At 49.2% G+C, this 20,244-nt stretch overlaps 1 protein-coding gene across 2 annotated transcripts in view; it reads left to right on the top strand.

Annotated features, from left to right (window-relative positions):
- Positions 1–20,244, top strand: part of MAP3K6 (mitogen-activated protein kinase kinase kinase 6) — a 51,689-nt gene that overhangs the window by 16,916 nt on the left and 14,529 nt on the right. The window contains exons 4-18 of one of the 2 annotated variants that reach the window (XM_077337741.1): positions 3,382–3,550; positions 5,081–5,187; positions 6,008–6,178; positions 7,055–7,167; positions 8,400–8,559; positions 10,034–10,184; positions 11,707–11,814; positions 12,383–12,432; positions 13,680–13,775; positions 15,107–15,185; positions 15,483–15,616; positions 15,811–15,938; positions 17,433–17,569; positions 17,719–17,824; positions 18,971–19,128. In XM_077337741.1, coding sequence (XP_077193856.1) covers positions 3,382–3,550; positions 5,081–5,187; positions 6,008–6,178; positions 7,055–7,167; positions 8,400–8,559; positions 10,034–10,184; positions 11,707–11,814; positions 12,383–12,432; positions 13,680–13,775; positions 15,107–15,185; positions 15,483–15,616; positions 15,811–15,938; positions 17,433–17,569; positions 17,719–17,824; positions 18,971–19,128 — 1,867 coding nt within the window. The remainder of the gene's footprint in view (positions 1–3,381; positions 3,551–5,080; positions 5,188–6,007; positions 6,179–7,054; positions 7,168–8,399; positions 8,560–10,033; positions 10,185–11,706; positions 11,815–12,382; positions 12,433–13,679; positions 13,776–15,106; positions 15,186–15,482; positions 15,617–15,810; positions 15,939–17,432; positions 17,570–17,718; positions 17,825–18,970; positions 19,129–20,244) is intronic. The other variant, XM_077337742.1, reaches the window with a different exon arrangement.

Below are 20,244 nucleotides of genomic sequence, written 5' to 3'. Positions count from 1 at the left end.
CCAGAGTATCTCTTCTCCACTTCCCAGAAATGAATGAGCGGTGGATTCAAGGCAGCCCCTACAAAGTACTTATTCATGCAGAGCTTCAGTACCATATCAAACTACTGCAGGCTGCAGGAATGTCCTTGAGATGGCTTTAGAAAGAGGATTAGGGAAATCTTTGGAACAGAAGCCCTTCAATGCCTCTTAGAGCTAATGACCAAATGCAGCCTTTGTATTCAGTGGCAGTGAAGACCAGTAACCAGGAAGCAACAGCAGGGCCTTGGTCTCCTGTGCCCTGGTGTGGTGCCATCCAGGGTAAGGTGACCAGAAATCTCTGGTCACAAGGCGGGATGCGCCGCGATGGCGGCAGATGGGCCCTCCCTCCCCCCGAACCTTAGAAGGGCGGCAGGTGGCTGGGATGGCAGCAGACGGGCCCTCCCTCCCCCCCGACCCTTAGAAGGGTGACAGGCAGCCGGGACGGTGGCAGACAGGCCCTCCTGCCCAGACCCTTAGAAGAGCGGCAGGCAGCAGGAGGTGGGCCTCCCCCCTCCCCGACTTGCCTTAGGTCTTGAGGGAAGGCCGCCCGAGCAGGCAGCAGCAGACCTGGCCGGGAAGCCCCGCCGCGGAGCCTGGGTGCCTGTGCCAGGGTCTCCTGAGCCTAGGCTGCCTACTCAGCTGCCTGCCACGTGCCAAATTTTTTTTAAAAAATTAAATTAAAAAAAAATATATGAGAACGCCACAGGACAAGCAGTAGAATCCGCGGGACATGGGGCAGATGCCCCAAAAGTGGGATAGTCCCGCCAAAGGTGAGAAGGATGGTCACCTTAATCCAGGGTCATCCACTATGGCAAATAGGGAATGAGTGTTTCCTTGATCCAGTATGTGCATTCTTAATGTAGTCCTGGAATATAGCACTGCGTCCTTTTGGCCACCCAGCTTGTGCCTCCACGGGGTGTCAAACACCAGGCTTGGGCCAGATCTGGCCTGTCCAGGGCTCTTATCTGGCCACAAGTGACTGGTGTGAGGGAGGGAACAGGAGGCTGCTGGGAGGAGAGGGGAGTAGGTGGAGCCACTCCAACTGTTCCTTCAGCACAGTGGAACAATGTCATTTGCATCACTGGTAAATTGGGAGCTCACACAGACGCATTTGTGCCAGCTCAGGGTTCCGTGGTGAGGTCACATGTTTCTCCGCTCAGTCTGCAGCTTTGGGGATTAGTGTTGGCATGTGGGAGGGTGTTTTTGTGTGTGTGTGTGTGTGTGTGTGTGTGCAGAGGGTCCTCTCCTGGGGCCTGCTGTCAATCAGCACCAACACCGTGTTCTTTGGCCCTTAGAGGGACATTCTTTGGCAGTGTCGTGACCAGCCAGCTCCAGTAGAGCAAAGTGAGGTGGAGGTCACTTTGGACTGGAGGTGGAGGCAGCCAGCACTCCTGACCCAGAGCCACAGACAGTGACAGAGACGCTGGAGGAGGAGGAGGCAGTCTCTGAGGAGCCAGGCCTAGATCCGCAGCCAAGACCCAGTACAATTGCCTGAGTCGGCAACAGAGTGTCATCCCCCAGCCATTTCACGTGCTTGGGAACAGTGTAGGAGGAAGAGTAGGAGGGAACTGTAAGACAGGAGGCGCTGTGCCACATTGGCAGCACAGCATCGGCTCCGCATCATCAATGGTGAAGAGTAGTTGCAGGAGCAGGACTGAGGAGGCTGGTGGGTGCTGAGCGTGATGTTTATAAGCAGCCAGCTAAGGGAGTGACTGTAGGAAAGCACTGTGTTTGTTTTTCATGGGCCTTTCAGCCTGTATTCTGACAGCTGGGCCTCCCTCCCCACGTAGCACCCAGCAGCATTCAGCCATACGTGTGGGAGGGTGGGATGCTTGTGATCTCCAGCTATAGTGCCCACTGGATGGTTTGGGGCCTCTGCCACATGCACAGCCTTTTTCATGTGGTGCCCGCTCCCCCATCAGAAGATCTGCATGAGGCATCATGGCTTGGTGACAATCTCTGGTTTGAACCCCCAACGTCACCCTGCCATAGATCATCTGGCAGCCTTGGCTAGAGGCAGTCACCATTACACAAGTGTAGCTCATTAGGTTTTGCTTGGCCTGTGTCCCATCATGTGACTTTGTGCCTGGGCCACCACCGTCTAGCTTTTGTAGGCAGTGCAACTTCCAGGCAGGGGGGAGCTTGCAATATCTAGCTGCTTTGGTTCTACCCTAAGGTCCAGGTTTCAGGAGCAGGCTTCCAGAGAGCACAGGATGCTGCATCACTGCCTGGTGCTGCACCACTGGCTCTCCAATCTACCCATATAGATTTTCCTCTGCACCCTCCCCGCACACGAAATCTGTCAGTGAGGACACACCCAGTTGATGTTGATCAGCTGCTTGACATTTTTGTCAGATTTGGCCCTCATAACAAATGAATTTGACACCTCTGGTATAGAAGCTCACCGGTCTTGCAGAAAATATTGGGCTATCTGGAAGGCTGATCCTTGTGGACCCGAAATTTCTCCTCCACCTTTGCCACCTGTCTTCTTCCTTTGCCTCTGCTGTAGGAGAACACTTAGCCTAACTATTTTATGAGTGACCCTGTTTCCATGGCAGCCATTTTAAACTTGCACTCACTACCTTTTCTCAGCCTTCCCCAAAAGCTGTATGAGAAGTCATTCCCTAAACCAGTGGTCCCCAACCTGCGGGCCGCAGCCCGGTGCCGGGCCGCGAAGGCCATGGCGCCGGGCTGCGGTTCCCTCTCCCCGCCCCCCCCCACAGTAAATAACTTCCCAGGCCGCAAGCTTGCGGCCCGGGAAGCTTCTTACTGCGGGAGGGCGGGGAGAGGGAATCAGGGCTGCGCATGCGCACATGCGCTATGTGCGGCCAAAATCGCGCACGCGCGATTTTGGCCACACATGGCGCATGTGCGCGATGCGTGGGCAGGGCAGTTGCCCTGCCGGTCCCGAGCCTAAAAAAGATTGGGGACCACTGCCCTAAACCACACATTTTCAACCAAGGTTTAGTGGAATCTTGGGATTTCTTGATGGCCCTGGAAGGGTTTCCCAAATAGGTGGGAGTTAATTCATTGTTTAGATTTCTTTACATTTATTAAACATTTATTGGGATATATGACCATATATGGTCATGTTGGTCCCCTCTCCCCCTCCCAAAATGGCCAATGATGGTCCTGGAGGGGGTGGAAAGGGGAGGGGCCCCGAGTGGGCATGTACACAGCTATATTTCCCAACCATATTCTGCACAATCTGCACAAACACGCCGCTTCGGGGCTTTTGCAAGTCTGAAGAAAGTGTCAGGGGTTTCTCAATGGTAAAAAACTTGAGAAAGGCTGCCCTAAGTAAACTTCTCTCCCACGTAAGCTGAGGTCACAGTCACGTCCAGACCTTTGCTGTTTCTCCAGCGGCTACTTCCGCGAGATGATCCGGAGCGACATCCGGAAGGCTCGAGAAAGATACAGAGGGCCACAGCTGAGCCATGAACTGACCAGCATCCAGCAACGCCTAGACAATGTGGAGTACATCAGCCTTGACATCGTCATGAATTTTCTGCTTGCCTACCGTGATGCTCAGGTGAGCGGGGTTCCCTGGTGCTATCAGCCGGTAGCAGCAGTGCTGTGGCACATGATGACTTTAATTGGCAACATGGATGGTACAGGAGGAGATGGTCCTTCAGGAGCCCCATCCCAAGGTGCGCCCTTCGAATTGTGCCTGATGACACAGGCAGCCATAGCAGATCTTCCCCTGTTTCCAGTCTCCAACAGCAATCTGGATACTGCGCTGAGGACTGGAAACCTGGATCTCCATTGCCAAATCCTACTTTTTAAGGGAAACCATAACTGATGCTTCTGTTGAAACTGACAAAATGAATTATGTCGCAAAGCATGCCTCCGGGCCTCCAGCTGAAGGCTTCCAGCAGCATCCACAAGTGACGGGGTCTGCTGTTTCAAGCAGAGGTCTTGTAAAGGAACCACATTAGCTTGGGTGAAACTGGATTTGATTTTACACCAGCTGAAACAAGCATGTCCAAATATACCCTTTTTCGTGGCTTTATTTTTATTTATTATTACATTTATATACCGCCCTCTCCAAAGGCTCTTATGTTATCTTATGTAGGGAACCTTTTCCATTCACTTGTTGCCAAGGATTCCTGATTTGTCTGGCTTTTTATACCACTTTTTATGTAACTGATGCACAGAAAAAAACAAACCCTGGCATCAGTTTGAATAGTAACTATTCTTTTAAGTTTTGTTACTATGTTCAGGAAAAGAAGACCACAGTGTTTTAGTTCTGAGTAGTGAAATATCTTGTTAGAAACAGGGGATTTGAAATGGAAACAGTGGAGTTTTTCGGACTTTACAGTCCTGCATACCTGCAGCCTACCTGGTATGTCAGCTGTGCACACTACCCACAGCCTTCCTAAAATCACAGTTGCACAGACACAGTGTAAACAGGAGTAGGGCCTGTTATTTGCTGTGTATTTACAGCTGGCTTTCTCAGGTAGGGTTTTGTGAAACCCTAGGATTTCTTGATGACCCTGGGAAGGTTTCCCAAATGGGTGGGATTTAATTAATGTTTTAGATTTTTAAAAAATGTTTTAAACATTTATTAGGTGATGTGACCATATATGGTCATGTCGACCTGCCCCCCCCCCCCCCCCCATGGCCAATGATGGGCTTGGAGAGGTGGGAAGGGGAAGGACCCTTTGTGGGGGGTGTATACAACTTTGCTTCCCAAACATATTGTGCACGATTGCTCCACTTCTGGGGTTTCTCAAAGCCTGAAGAACGTTTCAGGAGTTTCTCAGTGGTAAGAAATTGAGAAAGGCTGGGGTACAGATCTCAGCAAACTTAAACTGACTGCTGGATATTCTAGGGTTCACATTCACACAGCAAAATTATCTATGCATGTCCACACACCATGGCAACAGTGTGCATGGGTGAGGGTTATGGGTAGCGCATGCTCCTGTCACGTGCAGTCCACAGGCTCCCGGTAGGTATGATTATACTGTGTAAACAGGGACCGAGTATCCATGAAATCCATTAGCATCCTGGGTGTAGAAGACGCTTCCTGCAGTGCAGCTTCTTTTGATATCCCCTTCAGGATTTCAACGCCATCATCATTCTGGTGGAGACCTTGCAAGCCCTGCCTACTTGCAACATTGCTGAGCAGCACAACATCTGCTTCCACTATGCCTTTGCTCTCGACAGGTAAGGATCATTGCTGAGCTGAGCGAGTTGACAGTATTCTGTTTCCTCAGGCTCAGCCCATGTAGTGTTGCCAGGTCCCCCAGTCTTGGTGGGGGTCCCTCACTTTCTGGATGCACCTTGCCCCCGCAAAACCCCTCCCAAACTGGAAGAACACCACAAATTAAGGCAACGTGCTGATGTTACCAGGAAGTTTCGTTGGCATGTCAGGGTCGTGATGCTTTGTTTTGGGGGGGCAAAACTCTAGGTTAGAAGCTAATTCTATCATAGAGTGTTGCCCAAAAGCCAGAGTGTCACCCCCAACTCGTATCCATCACTTCCCCACTCCCGGAAAGTGCTCCCGCTCGCAGTGTTGGCAGACCTGCAACCCTAGGTCCATATCAGCGTTGGTCAGCCACAGGTGGGTCTCTGTGTGGTCCCTGTGCGGACTTCAAGCTTGAAGGGCCTTGGAGCTTGAATGGCTTACCCAAGGAACCAGGCCAGCTCTTCCCCCTGTGCCACAAAGGACTCCACAAAGTCCTTCTAGATAAGGATCCCAGAACAGCTGTCCTCCTTGTTGTTGTTAGTTGCAAAGTTGTGTCCGACCCATTGCGACCCCATGGACAAAGATCCTCCAGGCCTTCCTGTGCTCTGAACCTCCACTTCTCCCTTAGGGTGATCTATCAGGCCCTCAGCTGGAGGGGGAATGACTGTTAGCAGCAAAGCAGGAGGCTCCCTCGGGGCGCTGAGAGCATTCTGCTCAAAGGCCCCTCAAAACCTGAAGCTGGCTCTGGCTGGCTGTTGTGATCCTTCAATGCCAAGCCCTTGTGCAATGTATTTGCAGGCGGAACCAGCCCGGGGACCGCAAGAAGGCGCTCTCTGTTCTTCTGCCGCTGGTGGAAGGGCCCGAAGGGGTGGCCCCTGACCTGTACTGCATGTGTGGCCGCATCTACAAAGACATGTTCATTGATTCTGGCTTCACGGATGCTGAGAAGCGGGACCAGACTTTTTACTGGTGAGGAATGTCTTTCCAAGACCCCTGGTCTTTCCAAGTCAGTATTGTCCGCTCAGACTGGCAGCAGCCCTCCAGTGAAGCTTTCACAGCATTTCCTGCCTTGTCCTTCTTGCTGGAGATGCCAGGGATTGAACTGGGGACCTTCTGAATGCCCAGCAGGTGCTCTGTCACTGAACCATGGTCTCTCCACCTATGTATCAGTGATTTGAAAGCAGTTGCTGCCCGTCTTTCCTACTCACTCAGGACAGGGTTTCTGACCAAAAAGCTCACTCGTGTGAGCTTTGGATTTGGACCTGGACCTCGCCAATCTAACAGATTGACCACAATGCCATGCTGGCTACCCATTCACTAAACCGACATGTCCAAAGCCTATTCAAAGAAGAAATGTTTGACACCCTCTTCCAAACTAGAGAAAGCCTTTCTAACTGTTTCTGTTAAGGTGGTCGGGAGAGAAGGAGCCACCCTGGAAAAGGCCCTTTTACAAGCCCCAACTTGTCAAGGCAAGGTGAAACACCTTTTGGCTCGGCTAGGACTGATCTGGGAGAAGGCGGAGTCCCTCAGGAACAGAAAGTCTTCCTTGGGGCCTGCACTCATGGGAAGCAGGCATGTTTCCTGGAAATCTGTCCCAGCACGGCTGAGGGGGGAAGGTGATTCTTAAGGGCGTTTGCCCAGGGTGCCACTGTGCGTGAATGCTTTGCAGGGGTAGCGGCCCAGTGTGAACAAACCGCCTTGTAAGCACGAGGTCCCACAACTGAGTGCTCTTCGTTCAGCTGGCGTCATGTTTCAGTCAAGTCTCGACCTTGTGCCAAGGAGTGGGGGGGGAGCCTTTTCGTAGTCCCTCAGTTCTGGAGCTTCCTTACACTTTTCACTTTGCAGGTACCACAAGGCCTTCTTAACGGAACCCAGCCTACACGCCGGGATTAACTCCGTGGTCTTCCTCATGGCAGCTGGGCACACGTTTGAAACCTCTGCGCAGCTCCGGCAGCTAGGTGCGAGGGTCTCCTTTTCCTACTTCTCTCATAAGGGGACTGCACACAAGCAGTGGCAGATAGGTGCAAGAGGGAGACCTCACCATTCTTTAAGGAAGGCTGCTGCCAGGTGGAATGTTAAGGGGTTAAACAGTCTTGGGCAGGTAACTTTGAAAGCATTTCAGTCTTGTTGAAAGGGGGAAGCAGCTTGCGAAATTCAGTCACTTCGCCCTCGATTCAGCAGTACCATGACTGGTAATATTGGGACACGTTAAAATGAAGGGAAATATCAGTGAGAATGGGTGGTGTTTTGCCACTTGCCCCAAAAAATAGTTCAGCAAATGCAGGAATACTTTGTATGCCTACAGGCACTTTGGGGATTTTGAGAAAGGGTAGAGTCAGTCAGTCAAGTTTGGACTCCTGAAAGTAGAAAATTACTGGGAATCCCTATCTGAAACCTCGGAGCTCCTACAATCCCAGCACCTGAACTCATAATTTGATGTGGAGACTTTAATGCTGGAGATGAGTCAGGTGAAGTAGGGTCAAGAGATGGCTTGAATGTTCATAGCGCTGTCTACGCCCGGCTTTTAGAACATTCTGCAAAGGACATAGTAATAAATAATAATATTAAGAGTTGGTTATTATATGCCTCTTTGCTCTACCCTTTGAGACTCCTTCAGATAGAGAAAAGCGGCATATAAGAACCAACTCTTCCTCCTCCTCTTTTTCTTATTCCTCTTCCTCCTCCTGAAGGTGTCTCAAAACAGGTGTCCCTTCCCTTTCCTCTCCCCACAACAGGTACCTTGTGAGGTGGGTGAAGCTGAGAGAGCCCTGATATCACTGCTCGGTCAGAACAGCTTGATCAGCAGCAAGGAATTTGGTCCTTGTTGGGTTTTTTTTTTGGGGGGGGGCAGATATTTAATTACTGCTTACAAACAGGAGGGGTTCCTCCCAGCTTACCCCTCCCAAGAAGTTTCCAAGCATGGCAACATAAGTAAATCTGTGTCTGTACCCAAGTCCATGGGCTCACAGGCCCAGGTGCACCTTCCGGGATGAACTCAATCAGTTAATTGGTATGAGAGGTGGAGGTTGATTTTATCGCCAAGACTAAAGAAGCAGTTGAATGCCAGGAGACTGGCAGGCACTGATTGTTGAGCCAGAAAGCCATAACTTATTCGGGGATTTGCTTGAGTAGCCTTTCCCAACAAAATTTGTTTCACCTGTAGAAAAATCTCTTCTAATTTTTCTCCCAGGTATGAAGCTGAGCTGTGCGCTCGGCCGCAAGGGCTGCTTAGAGAAGATGGAGCATTACTGGGATGTCGGTTTTTACCTGGGTGCAAGTATTCTGGCTGCTGACATGGACAAAATCATCCAGGCCTCAGAGAAACTTTACAAGCTCAACGCCCCTGTTTGGTATGTGGCTGTGAACTTTGGCTCCTCTGGGTCGTGGGTCAAGACTCGCATTGGATGTCGATATTCTGGGGATAGCCAAAATGAACTGGAACCTGAAAAACATCAGATTTTGGTATCAGTGACTGCAGATTTTTGGAGAGCACCTAAATGTCTTTATTGTGCTGTAGATTAATTATATAATAGGGCAATATTACTTAGTTGTTATCTATAATAATAATTAGATAATTAGATTATAATTATCTATAATAATTAGAGTACAATAATTAGAGTACAATTATGTAATTAAATCTTCAGCACAATAAAGGAATTACGTGCTCTTCCAGAATCTGCAGTCACTGATGTTTTTCAGGTTCCAGTTCATTTTGGCTGTCCCCAGTATATCGGCACCCAATGTGAGTCCTTCTTATTACTTAATTATTACTAGTCATTTATTAATTATCTGTTAATTATTATGAATTACTTTTTAAGTGACAATTGTATATTCATGATTATTATCTATAATCTGGAACCGCTTGGTGAGCGGTAACATATTTTGCTAAACCCTTAGTGGGCGGAGAGTGGGCGGGGCCCCTCACCAGGACGGACAGTAGTTCTGGCCAATCAGGTGAGGGCCCAATTGGAAGGCGTGCCTTCCGATTGGGCCCTCACCAGCAACAGCCAGAGCTCTGACCAGAAGACAGAACGACCACCGTAAGTAGGCCGTCAGTCTGGCTGCTGGGCTTGCTGCCGGGGAGGGGGCCGGGGATGGCTTCCCAGGGGCTTTCGAGCAGGCCCTCTGCATCGCAGACACGGCGGGCCTGCTCGGATGCCCCTGGGGAAGCCGTGACATCAGCAGGAAGGGGGGCGGGGGGGGGAGGGCTTCCCTAGGATAGCCGCGCCTGCGGCGGGGGCAGGGGCCGGGGCAGGGGGCCCTTCAAAGCCTGTCCTTAGGGATGGGCTTTGAATCTAGTGTATATGTAATAGGGCATATTACTGAATGATCCTTTGTATCTTCATGGTCCTTTTTTTAAAAAATGGAAATTTTCACCAAAAAGTAGCTGTAATCATTCGGCAGTTACTTATAGTAGACCCTCGCCGTTTGTTGAAGACCTGCTCCCAGGATCTCCATTTTTTGGCACAATCTGTGAACACTGGCTGTTGGGGGGGTGGTGGTGGTATGTCAGCTGCTCTGTAGCAGGAAAAAATCCCCATTTCTCAAACCACGTGTTGGTGTGGAACTGGCACACACAGCAAAGTGGTGAGATCAGCAGCTGACAGGGCAAGGGTCTGCTGCATTCTGATAAACGAGAACCCGTTTGGTGAAAAGGTGATTGCAGATCTTCTTCTGTTGCAAGTTAAGCCCTCTCCAGGGCTTCTTTCAAAAAGACACAACATATGCAGCTTTGCATCAGAGTGGTGGAAGCCTCTGGTGTATCTGAGACAAGCTATTCAGGAGTGCCTTTCTCTTTCTCCCCTCCCTCCTGCCTCCCCCCAGGTACCTAAATTCCATCAAGGAGACATACATCATATACAGTCACTTCAAGCCTGCTTCAGACACCTGGTCTCCCAAACAGGAGCTGGTAGATTTCTGGTTGGGATTCTTGATGCAGTCGTGCGAGACCTTTGTCTCCACAGAGCAATGCCCGGTATGTTGCGAACTTCCAGTGAAGGTGGAGAGGCAGGTGACCTGATTCTCCCGTCAGCTGCTGATCCCTTATGAGCAGGACCTCGGATCAGATCGTCTTGTCTTTCTAGTTCAGCCCCCAACTAGAGGAACGTAAATTTGTGGCTGTGTGGTCACTAGGGGGGGAGGGAATTTCATGTCTGTCTGCTCTACAGCCAAATTATCACCTGAGCTATAAGTGAGATCAATTTCTCCCAGAGTCATTGGAAGGCTGGGTCAAGCAAAGAAATGATGCCGAAATGTGGGTGAAAATCTATGCGTCCCATTGGACTATGCAAAAGCGCGCAGGTGCAAACTGCTGCTGATCCAGGCAGACACAGTCAAACACACAGCAAGACTTGTGGAAAAATTGCAGCATATATTCCCAGATGGCTGCCTTTTTCAAATCCAAATAAAGTTTGAGCCCGGTGGACCTTTTAAGACCAACAAGGTTTGTTTAATCAAGATATAAGGCAGCTTTCGTGTGCAGACTCACTCTTGTTGGTCTTGGGCTGACACTGGACACAGATTTCTTCCCACGTCTGGTTGGGAAATCATGTATCTGTATGCTAATTTATAGCAATTCACAGTTCTTGGCCTTAATCCAATCTCAGCTATTGTTGCACAATTTCAGCTATTATCTCTTCTGGCTTCACTCCAGCCAGCCCTTCCTGGCAATCAACCCCCTCACTGCCACCTATTTGCAAAGGTTGAGGAAATTATCATTCACTGTATCTAATAAAGTGTGCTTGCACACGGACGCTTACCCCTCGACTAAAACTTCACTGGTCTTAAAGGTGCCCCCGGACTCCAACTTTGTCCTGCTGCTTCAGACCAACACAGTTACACACCTGTATCTATTTCAGATGTGCTTTTTAATTTTGAATCCTGCAAATGTAAGCAAATGCTGGCAGAGGCTCATGGGAATTGTAGTTCATGAACATCTGGAGGACCACAGGTCAACTATCCCTGCTTTAAAGGCCACAGTGTTCCGCACCTAACTGAGAGCAGCCCAAATTGGGAGGGTTAAGTTCCTACAGGTTTTGACTCCCTGCCAGAGCAATCTTTTCAGAGTCCAGGTTTCTTCCTTGGGTGAAGATGCAGGCAGCATTTATGAACTGTGCAGCTGTCCTGCAAACCCTGTATCACATGAAATCCAAATGTAGCAAAGGGGGAAAAACAGGCAGAGTACCAGAGAAGAGTGAAATATCCACCCCATAAATACACCCTTTTTCTCCACTTGCAAAGAAAACCCATCCCCAAAGCTGAAACTTGCTGAGCAACCTTGGGCCGGGCTCTCTCTGGCCTGCCTTGCAGGGTGGTTGTGAGGTTGGAACAGAGGAGCGAGCAGTGCTTCCAAGCTTTCCTTCTGGGATTAACCTGCTGCATTCGATAACATCGGGGAAAGCCCATTGGCTGTTGCTGTGGGGGATGAGAAGCTTCCTGCCAGGTGTTTCAGGCCTGCTGGGGCTTGGTCTTCACGTTCTGGATGCCTTTGTTGGCAGGTGCTGATCTTAGAGCCAGCCAGAGTGCTGCAGCCTTCCCAGCTCAGTGTCTGCAACACCGAATGCAAGAAGTCCGTGACGCTGAGCCTCGTCTGCTCCCTGGAGGAGGTATGTCCAGGACAGTATGGCATGGGGCAGGCCTGGTCCCCGGCCTGTGTGCCAAATGCTGGCCAGGTTTTTTGCTTGGCACAGAGTTCTCTGCCCATTCAACTGATGCAAGACCTGGGGAGGCTGATGGCATCACTGGCTCCGGTGGGTGAGAAAAGACAAGACATGTCTGTCATTGCCCTCTGGACCCACACACCCGCCCTCTGGGTCCTATGTGTACCCTTAAGGTGCTGGGAGCACCACTGGGAGGCAGTCATCTCCCAGGATGTCCAGAAAAGTCTCCTCTCTCTCTCTCCTTGCTTTTGCATTTGCTAGGTCAGTAACACCTTCACAAGGAAACCTGGGTGGGTTGTTTTGTTTGCTCGTTTCTGCGCTCGTGCCTGGGAAAGTTGCCTACTCCCGATTTTGCCCAGGGCGTGGGCTCTTCTGGTTGTCACTAGCGGTGGTGATGGGCCCAGGTGTTCACATGATTGGGGAAGTTCACTTTTGTCTTGATTATTTTGGGGGGAGGTTGATTTTTGTGTGTGAGGGGGATCATTTGCTTTTGAATTTTGATTTGTCCCTGCAGGAAGGAATTTCGACCTGGACGTTTCTGGCATCTTCCATCCGTGGAGTCAGGTGATAACTTTTTAACGCTGTTTAAATGGCTCACGTTGAACTTCAGGCTTCTGCAGGCTCCCTTTACCTCCTCCCTTGCAAGAGAGGTGTGGGAAAGAGGCAGCTGCTGGGTCTCTTCTCCAGGCCTTGTTTTCATTGAGGTGCTCCACCTGTCTCCAGGCTGTACTTCTGGAGGCGATGCAGAGGGAGACCTGATGCTCCTCCATTTGCAAATATACCCCTTTGCACATAGGAAATCAGCTGCTCAGGAAGAAAGTGGCTTTCTCTTAAGATCCTTGCCAACCTTAGGATCAAAACACAGACCACAGGAGATCCGTGATCAGGTCCTCCCAGCTTTCTTGTAACCTGTTGCAGCTGCACAAAGCCCTGATTCAGATCAGAGCTGCTCAAAAGAAGGCCAGGGGGCTGTAACCTTTCCTCTTTGTCCCAAGCAGTTCCTTTAATTTGGCATACCTTAAGTCAGTCAAGATGGAATACAGCAATTCCTGACGTAATTGGTTGTAAATACAGCCATCAAAAAGCACATGTTCAGTGTTCTACCATCCTGACACATACAGGTACATTCTTGGGGTGGGAGCTTATTGTATTTTCCCTCTAGCCATATTGAAGAGAGAGCATTGCAGAGCAATAACATAAATGCCCTTTTAGATTCAGTGCTATCGCTATCAGAAAGATAAGATATAGACAATAATCTGTTTAGAAGGGAGATATCATACAGTGGATTATTGATTCTATTCCGATCATGCTGTCTTTCCACCTTCTGTAGTCTTAGCTTTACTATTTCCTTGGCACAGTCAAAACCCAAGGAGAGAGGGAATTGGTGGGATAGATCATACAAATCCTAATTTCCTGTTGATGGTCGTTACCCATGGAGCAATAAAGCAATAAACAGGATAGACCCGCTGGCAAAGAAGATCACCCGATCTTAAACTTGCCTGGACCGTGGTCAGAAATCTTGACTTCACACACAGTGCAGGAGCTGCAGAAGATTTCTCAAAAATGTGGTTTGCACTCTTTCCAAGCGGAAGGGAAGGGGGAATGTGGAGCAGGGCTTCTGATGGGACCCTTAGTGGTAGACAAAGGCAAATGGGATGAGAGGCAACTTCAGATACCCCCTCGACAGAAATTCGCCTCATCCCAAATCTTGAAGAGCTTGATAGGCAACAGCTGACCGGGCGAGGAGGAGGAGGAGCTCCTTCCACAAAGCACCGATGTCTGGCCTTCATTTCCACCTTTTTTCTCTCCAGCATCTCCAAATGTGACGAGAGGTGCTGCTTCCTCTATGTTGTGCACACGGCCGAGGACTTCCAGTTGTGTTTCCCCACGCAGTATCACTGCCACTGGTGAGTAGGGGTGTCCGTGTGATGTTGTGGCAAGTGTTGAGCAATCGTCTGGGAGACCCTGACAATTAAGCCGTTGGAGTTTTCTTGGGCTAGTTGCTTATTCCACCTCACAGAGGTGTTACGGAGCTTCTGGGAGGGGGGAGGGAACCACGAAAGCCACTCTGAGCTTCCTGAGGGCACTTCCACATAGCGCAGATCCTGTATTCAATACTGCTGTGAAGGCCTGGGCATTGACAGTGGAACACCCTTGTGGGTGTTTTCTGTACAGTTTCCTCTAGTCACCAGCTGTTATCCCTGCATCTCCCCCCTGTTTCACCACCGGACTTCTGTTTTGAGGGCTTTGAAAAAAAAAAAACATTTGGTACTTGCTGTAGTGTTACGATACTGATTTTTTTAACCCTTCAAAGAACCCCTCTGGTAACACAGAAGGGAAAACGGCATCTCCAAAGGGCTGATGGGGGGGAAATACTGCTGTTGTGAGTGAAGCCTTTGAAAATGCACACGGTCCAGGCAGCATGGTGTTCTTTTGGGAGAGATCGTAGAACACCAGATTTCAGGAGAGAGCACGTGACAAGAAGAAAGGAAAAATAAAACACCATCGTGTGTGGATACTCCCCCACTCCAACATAAGGGGAAAAAATATCAGCATTGCAGTTCAAAAGCCAAGCTGGAGATAAACATCTATGGAAGCTACCCAAGGCAGTTTTCCCTCTTGGGAAAAGGGGATTTTTGCAGGAACAATCTGAAAACTGATTGATGTGTTACGGCTTTAAGTAATACAGACCCATGTTGTGAAATAACTGAAAACTAGTTATATACAACATGGAATAATGAATGGAATGGAACAGAAGGATTGCTGAGGGACAGTGTTGGATACTGTAAATCTGCACACACGTTCTGGGAGGGAAAGGGTTAAGGGAATAAGGTACTCTTGGCAGTTGGTCCCTGGTGGGTTAGACATTGAGCCTCTTTGGCACTTCCTTGCTTGCCTTCTGTTTTATCTTATATAGGAGTTTTCTCCTGTCTCTCTTGCCTGGGCTTGGAACTGTAGTACATTAACCTTTTTTAAAAAAGTTAATCTGCTCACAATAAGTTAAATGTACCTACATGAATATGCCGTGTAAGATGTTCTTCCATTTTTGAAAATAAAATTTCTTTCTCTTGTTACCATTGGATTTAGTTCATCTTTGCAATTTGTTTAATCAGCATTTCCCCTTTAACTGTGGAGAACAGAGGACACTGCAGAAGGCTTCTGTGCTTCCAAGGCAAATGATTTTTTTCTGCATGTAACCCCATGTTTTGACCCTTTTCTTCCTCCTCTTCCCTCTTAGGTTTTGTGAATTGGTCCGTTCTTTCATATCAGAAGTGGGTGAGGAAGGCAGCAGCTGCAGCTCCCCAGAGGATCTAGAGGTGGGTTGGGGCAACAAATCCACCAAGCAAAAATAACCTAGCCAGCCCTTTTTAGGGTTACCCACACCTAATCTAAAGGCATGAAAAAAATCCTGTCTTGCCTGACTTGGTGGTTCCCTAGGCTAACCAGGGCCCTGCATCTCTCAGTAGCCCTAGAGCATGCTTTCTTTCGAGAGTATGATTTCTTAGGGCCTAGGAGGCATGCCGATGGGCCCGTCCTATCGCCTGGCAGGATGGGTAGGTTGACGTCTCATGAAGGTTTTCCAGGCCTAACCCTTCATGTTTTGGCCCCTGCAGTACGATTATGAATACACGGAATCAGGCGACAGGGTGATACTGGGCAAGGGCACCTACGGGGTAGTCTATGCCGGGCGAGACCTCAGCAATCAGGTGCGCATCGCCATCAAGGAGATTCCAGAGCGGGACAGCAGGTAGGGATCACGCAGTGACTAAATGACAGGGCAGCAGACACAGGAAGTAGGCCACCCTTCACATGGGCTCAGACGGGCCTGGGGTTATTCACAAGAGGTCTGGCCGAGCTTTGGAGGGGCATCCAGTTCCCTATTTGTCATGGCCCATGGATAAGAGAGTGCTTATTTTGTTAATTGGGACCGCTGCTCCTCAGGTACTCACAGCCCCTGCATGAAGAGATTGCTCTCCATAAGCGTCTGAAGCACAAGAACATTGTCCGGTATCTGGGCTCCGTCAGCCAAGGTGGCTTCCTCAAGATCTTTATGGAGGAGGTCCCTGGAGGTGAGATGCTAATGATACAGTCTTGCATGTGGTGAATTCAAGTGGGTGGATTGGGCTGAGGAGGAACAGTGCCTGTTTCCCTTGAGGAGAGAGGGAGAGCAGAAGAGGAGGAGGAGGAGGAAGAGGAGGAGGAGGAGGAGGAGGAAGAGGAGCAGAGGAGGAGGAAGAGGAGGAGGAATTCATGACTGCCCACCACTGGATCAGGATAGCATTCAAACATGGAAGCCACTATTAAGCAGGGCCCATGCATGGGGAAAGGAATATGGATATACTTGTTGGCTCTGGATGTTAAGCCCATAATATGATGCATTGATGCGATTTTCAGAAACAAAATAGAACTTTTTCCCTCATGAGAAACGCCATAACTGATTCCCCAGGGGGTGGTTGTCAGAGGAGAAGGGAGGAAAGAAGAGCGCTGTATGCGGCTCAGGGCTCCTTTGAGGAAAAGTGAAGAAGCGGGTATGGGAGAGAGCCAGTTAACATTCAGGACTCACAGCAGAATTCAGAAACACTGACAACCAAAAAACCTGTCCATCAACAGAAGCCCACCGAAGTCTTTAGCAAATAAGATCATTTTCACTCGGTGTCTCAAAAAACAGTGAGTGGGCAGGGGGATTTCTTTAAAAACCTTATTCTTCAGGCAGGTGATTCCATAGCCCTCATAGCCAGTCTGGGGTCATCCAGAGCAGGGCCTCAGAGCAGGGCCTCAACCAGTGTTATTTCTCAAGAGATGATGATTAGCCAGGCTGTCTCTCTAGAGCCCAGAGCAGCAGGAGAAAGTAATCTATAACAGGCCGCCTTCCCTTTCCTACTTTTCCCAAGCTGTTCTGTGTGTGGAGAGGTATGCATGTCTGTGCATGTATGTTTTTCACTTTTGCGGTAGGCCTGGTAGACCTGCCTGTTATAAATTTTACGATGTTAATACAGAGACTGGGAGGGGGCTGATTTTACTGTCTTCTCTTTCTGTGAAGGCTGATTCTGTGAAGATTCAAGGTGGTGGCAGGGTACAGAGGATGAGCGATAGGGATGTGAGTGTCCTGCATAGTGCAGGGGGTTGGACTAGATGACCCATGAGGTCCCTTCCAACTTTATTATTCTGTGATTCCGTTTTGAAAATTCTTTCAAGACCTCTGCCCATTTTTAAGCTTTTTCGTTTCTTGCTAGTTCTTTGTATAAATCTTTGCGCTACCCAAAACCAATCTCCAGGACAGACTTGCTCAATAGCAAAGCCACTGCTGTGCATTCAAAAGGGTGAGGTGGTTATGGGTCGAGCTGAGATGTGAATACAAGCCTGAGGGAGAGAAAGATGTAACAATCAAGGATATCTCACCTTCTTGCAAATATGAAAACATTTTTTTCTGTCAGTAAACGAAGCTATGAGACATCTCCTTAAGCTCTGCAATTTGGGGGTCCATCAAGACCTGGTGGATTGACGTGGGAGGTTGAGCCCAGGACCCACTGTCCCCTTCCAGACCTTTTTTTATTCTCCTTCAGGGAGTCTCTCCTCTCTCTTGCGTTCCATGTGGGGCCCTCTGAAGGACAATGAACCAACCATCGTTTACTACACCAAACAGATCCTAGAGGGGCTGCGTTACCTGCATGACAACCAGATTGTCCACAGAGACATTAAGGTGAGAGTAGCCTCAGCTTGACAGGACTCAGGGAGGTTGGTGCCAGCTCCCATCCTCCTCTCAGAACGGCCAGGTGGGGTCGGGGGAGACACCTCTTTTCGCCGCCTGGCAGTTCCCTAAAGCTGGACTTCATTTTCTGGGGTTGACAGGGAGATAACGTCTTGATCAACACATACAGTGGAGTTTTAAAAATCTCTGACTTTGGCACCTCGAAGAGGTTGGCCGGGATCAGCCCCAAGGCAGAGACCTTCACAGGTAAGGGGTCTTGCACAATATCCAAAAAGGAAGTAAAGAGGGACTCTTGTAGCAGTGTCCCTTGAGATGCTTTGGAAAAAAAATAAGCTTTTAGGTTTGTGGATAAGTCTGATGTGGTTTATAATGGATCAGGGAGCACTCTTGCCTAGTAGTGGCCATCTTTTGAAAATGTCCCCTCCCAAATTTCCTTGCTTCCATCTGCTCTAAAGCAGCATGTTCAACAAGCATCTTACCCCTGGTATTCTGCCACACAATCCAACAAAGGTACATACACACACCATGACACTTCTCATGCCACTTTCCACAGAGAAACCATGACCCCATATAGCAGTGGTCCCCAACCTTTTTATCACCGGGGACCACTCAATGCCGGGGACCACTCACCAGGAACCATACAACGCCGGGGACCACTCACCGGGGACCACTCAACGCCTTTTACTGACACCCGGTGTGGGGGGGGGTAGTTTACTCCTCTACTCTCAACCACTGCCCTAACGCTCTCTGATCGCTATGGTAATGTTTAAACATCCCTTCAAAATAAGATACAGACATGCCACAACAATGAAATGTGTTGTAAAGGGCTGGGGAGGATGAAGTAAAAGGCCGGGGGGGGGAGGCGTCCTTCGGGGCCCACCTCCAATTAGTCAAAGGACCACATGTGGTCCGTGGCCCACAGGTTGGGGATCGCTACCATATAGGGTTACGTTCTTGATATATCGGTGTTGTCCGTCAGGTTTTGGTTCATCCATTTTTAGCCTTGCCACCAGGTTCCAGATGTAGAACTGATGTCTCTCACCCTCTGCTGGAGGGGTGCAGTTTCTTCCAATAGCAGTTTGGACATGGTGGGGCACGGGCCAAGAGCCCTTGTACTCTGGTCTTTCCAACTCACACCTCTCCTGAGGCACTGGCCTCTTTGAACCGGCTGTTTGTCGGATGAGCTCCCTTGCCTAAAGAGATTCAAATGGAGATGGGGTGTGTCGGCTTATTTTTAAAAGCAACAACATAATCCCTGGCCTCACTGCCCTCCTCAGGGCCACCAAGGCCCTGCTTTTTGCCCCAAGTTATAAAATTAGAAAGAAATGTATTTTTATTGCTTGTGAAGTGTGGTTTCCTGTACTCTCACGTGCTCCTCTCCTTCCCTTCCAGGCACCCTGCAGTACATGGCTCCAGAAGTCATTGACCAGGGTCCCCGAGGTTACGGCAAGCCGGCAGATATCTGGTCCCTGGGGTGCACCATCATAGAGATGGCGACAGGGCAGCCTCCTTTCTTTGAGCTGGGAAGCCCACAGGCTGCCATGTTCAAGGTAAGGCAGAAACTGGGTCCCTCCCGGGGGAGATCTGTGGACTGATCTATCTACCATATGACATCTGTGTAGTGTAGTGGGAAAAATCCACAATCTGTGTATACACAATAATATAAAGGCAATACACAATAAAGGGGTCTTGAAGAAAAGTTCTCCATACAGTTGTCAGCTTAGATCTTCTTTATTCCGTTAGCTTCAGTTTTAGTATTCTTAACTTGAGCCACAGTTTCTAATTGTAGGGTAGTGGCAAACAGCTGGTTTCAATCATTCTTCTTCAGACACAGATATCTTTATATAAAGGCTCTGCCCTTCATTCGATCTTCCAGTATTTAAGATGCATCAACACCAACATCCAGAGCTAACTATGAAGATAATTTTCTGGCATGCTCCAAGTGTAGCCAGGAGACCGGAGGATTGTCTGGCAGCCCAGCAAGGGACTTTCAGAGGTAGTTTGCCATCTCCTGTCTCCGGGTCATGATCCCAGGTGTTCCTTTGAGGAACTAAATCCACAGTCTTGGAGGTCTCCCATCCAAATACCAGGCAGGGTCGACCCTGCTCAGGTTCAAGATCTGATGTGATTGGGCTATCCAGGTCAGGGCTCCATGGGGAGAGCCTACCTGTCTTACCTTGACGGGCTTGGAGTCCTGCAAGGTGATCAACAGTGTGTGACTGCCTTGTGTCTGTTTCACGCTTTTTATCACCGCCTACAAAAGTCATATGCACAAAAATTTCTGTACCTAAGAGCAAAGCAGGTGGCTTGTGCCAAGCGTGAAAGCCAATCCTAGCACCAAGCAAACAAGTTCAAGGAACTGTCTAGGTATGCAGGAAACAGTGGCTGAGCAAGAACAATGATTATTCATGTGTACTTAGTAATAGTAATTATAAATCAAAAAAAGAATTCTAAGTCCTGTTTATTATCCAGTCCTTGGAAAACCAAAGGAAGAATTCTCAGTAATGTACACTGAACAGGATTCCAGTACAACAAAGCCTGTTTCATTACTTTCTTCAGCAGTATTAGCGAAAGATCAGGACAAAAGCTCCCAGTGGAACCTGGCTCACAGTGGCTGGTGTCTCTCAATATCTGCTTCCTAGTATGCTTGGTCCTTATCCATGGAG

This window comes from Paroedura picta, chromosome 5 (genome assembly GCF_049243985.1).
Source record: "Paroedura picta isolate Pp20150507F chromosome 5, Ppicta_v3.0, whole genome shotgun sequence".
In the NCBI taxonomy this organism is placed as follows: Eukaryota; Metazoa; Chordata; class Lepidosauria; order Squamata; family Gekkonidae; genus Paroedura; species Paroedura picta.
The sequence above is the reverse complement of the archived record's forward strand: the minus strand, read 5'-3'. Positions and strand labels throughout refer to the sequence as shown.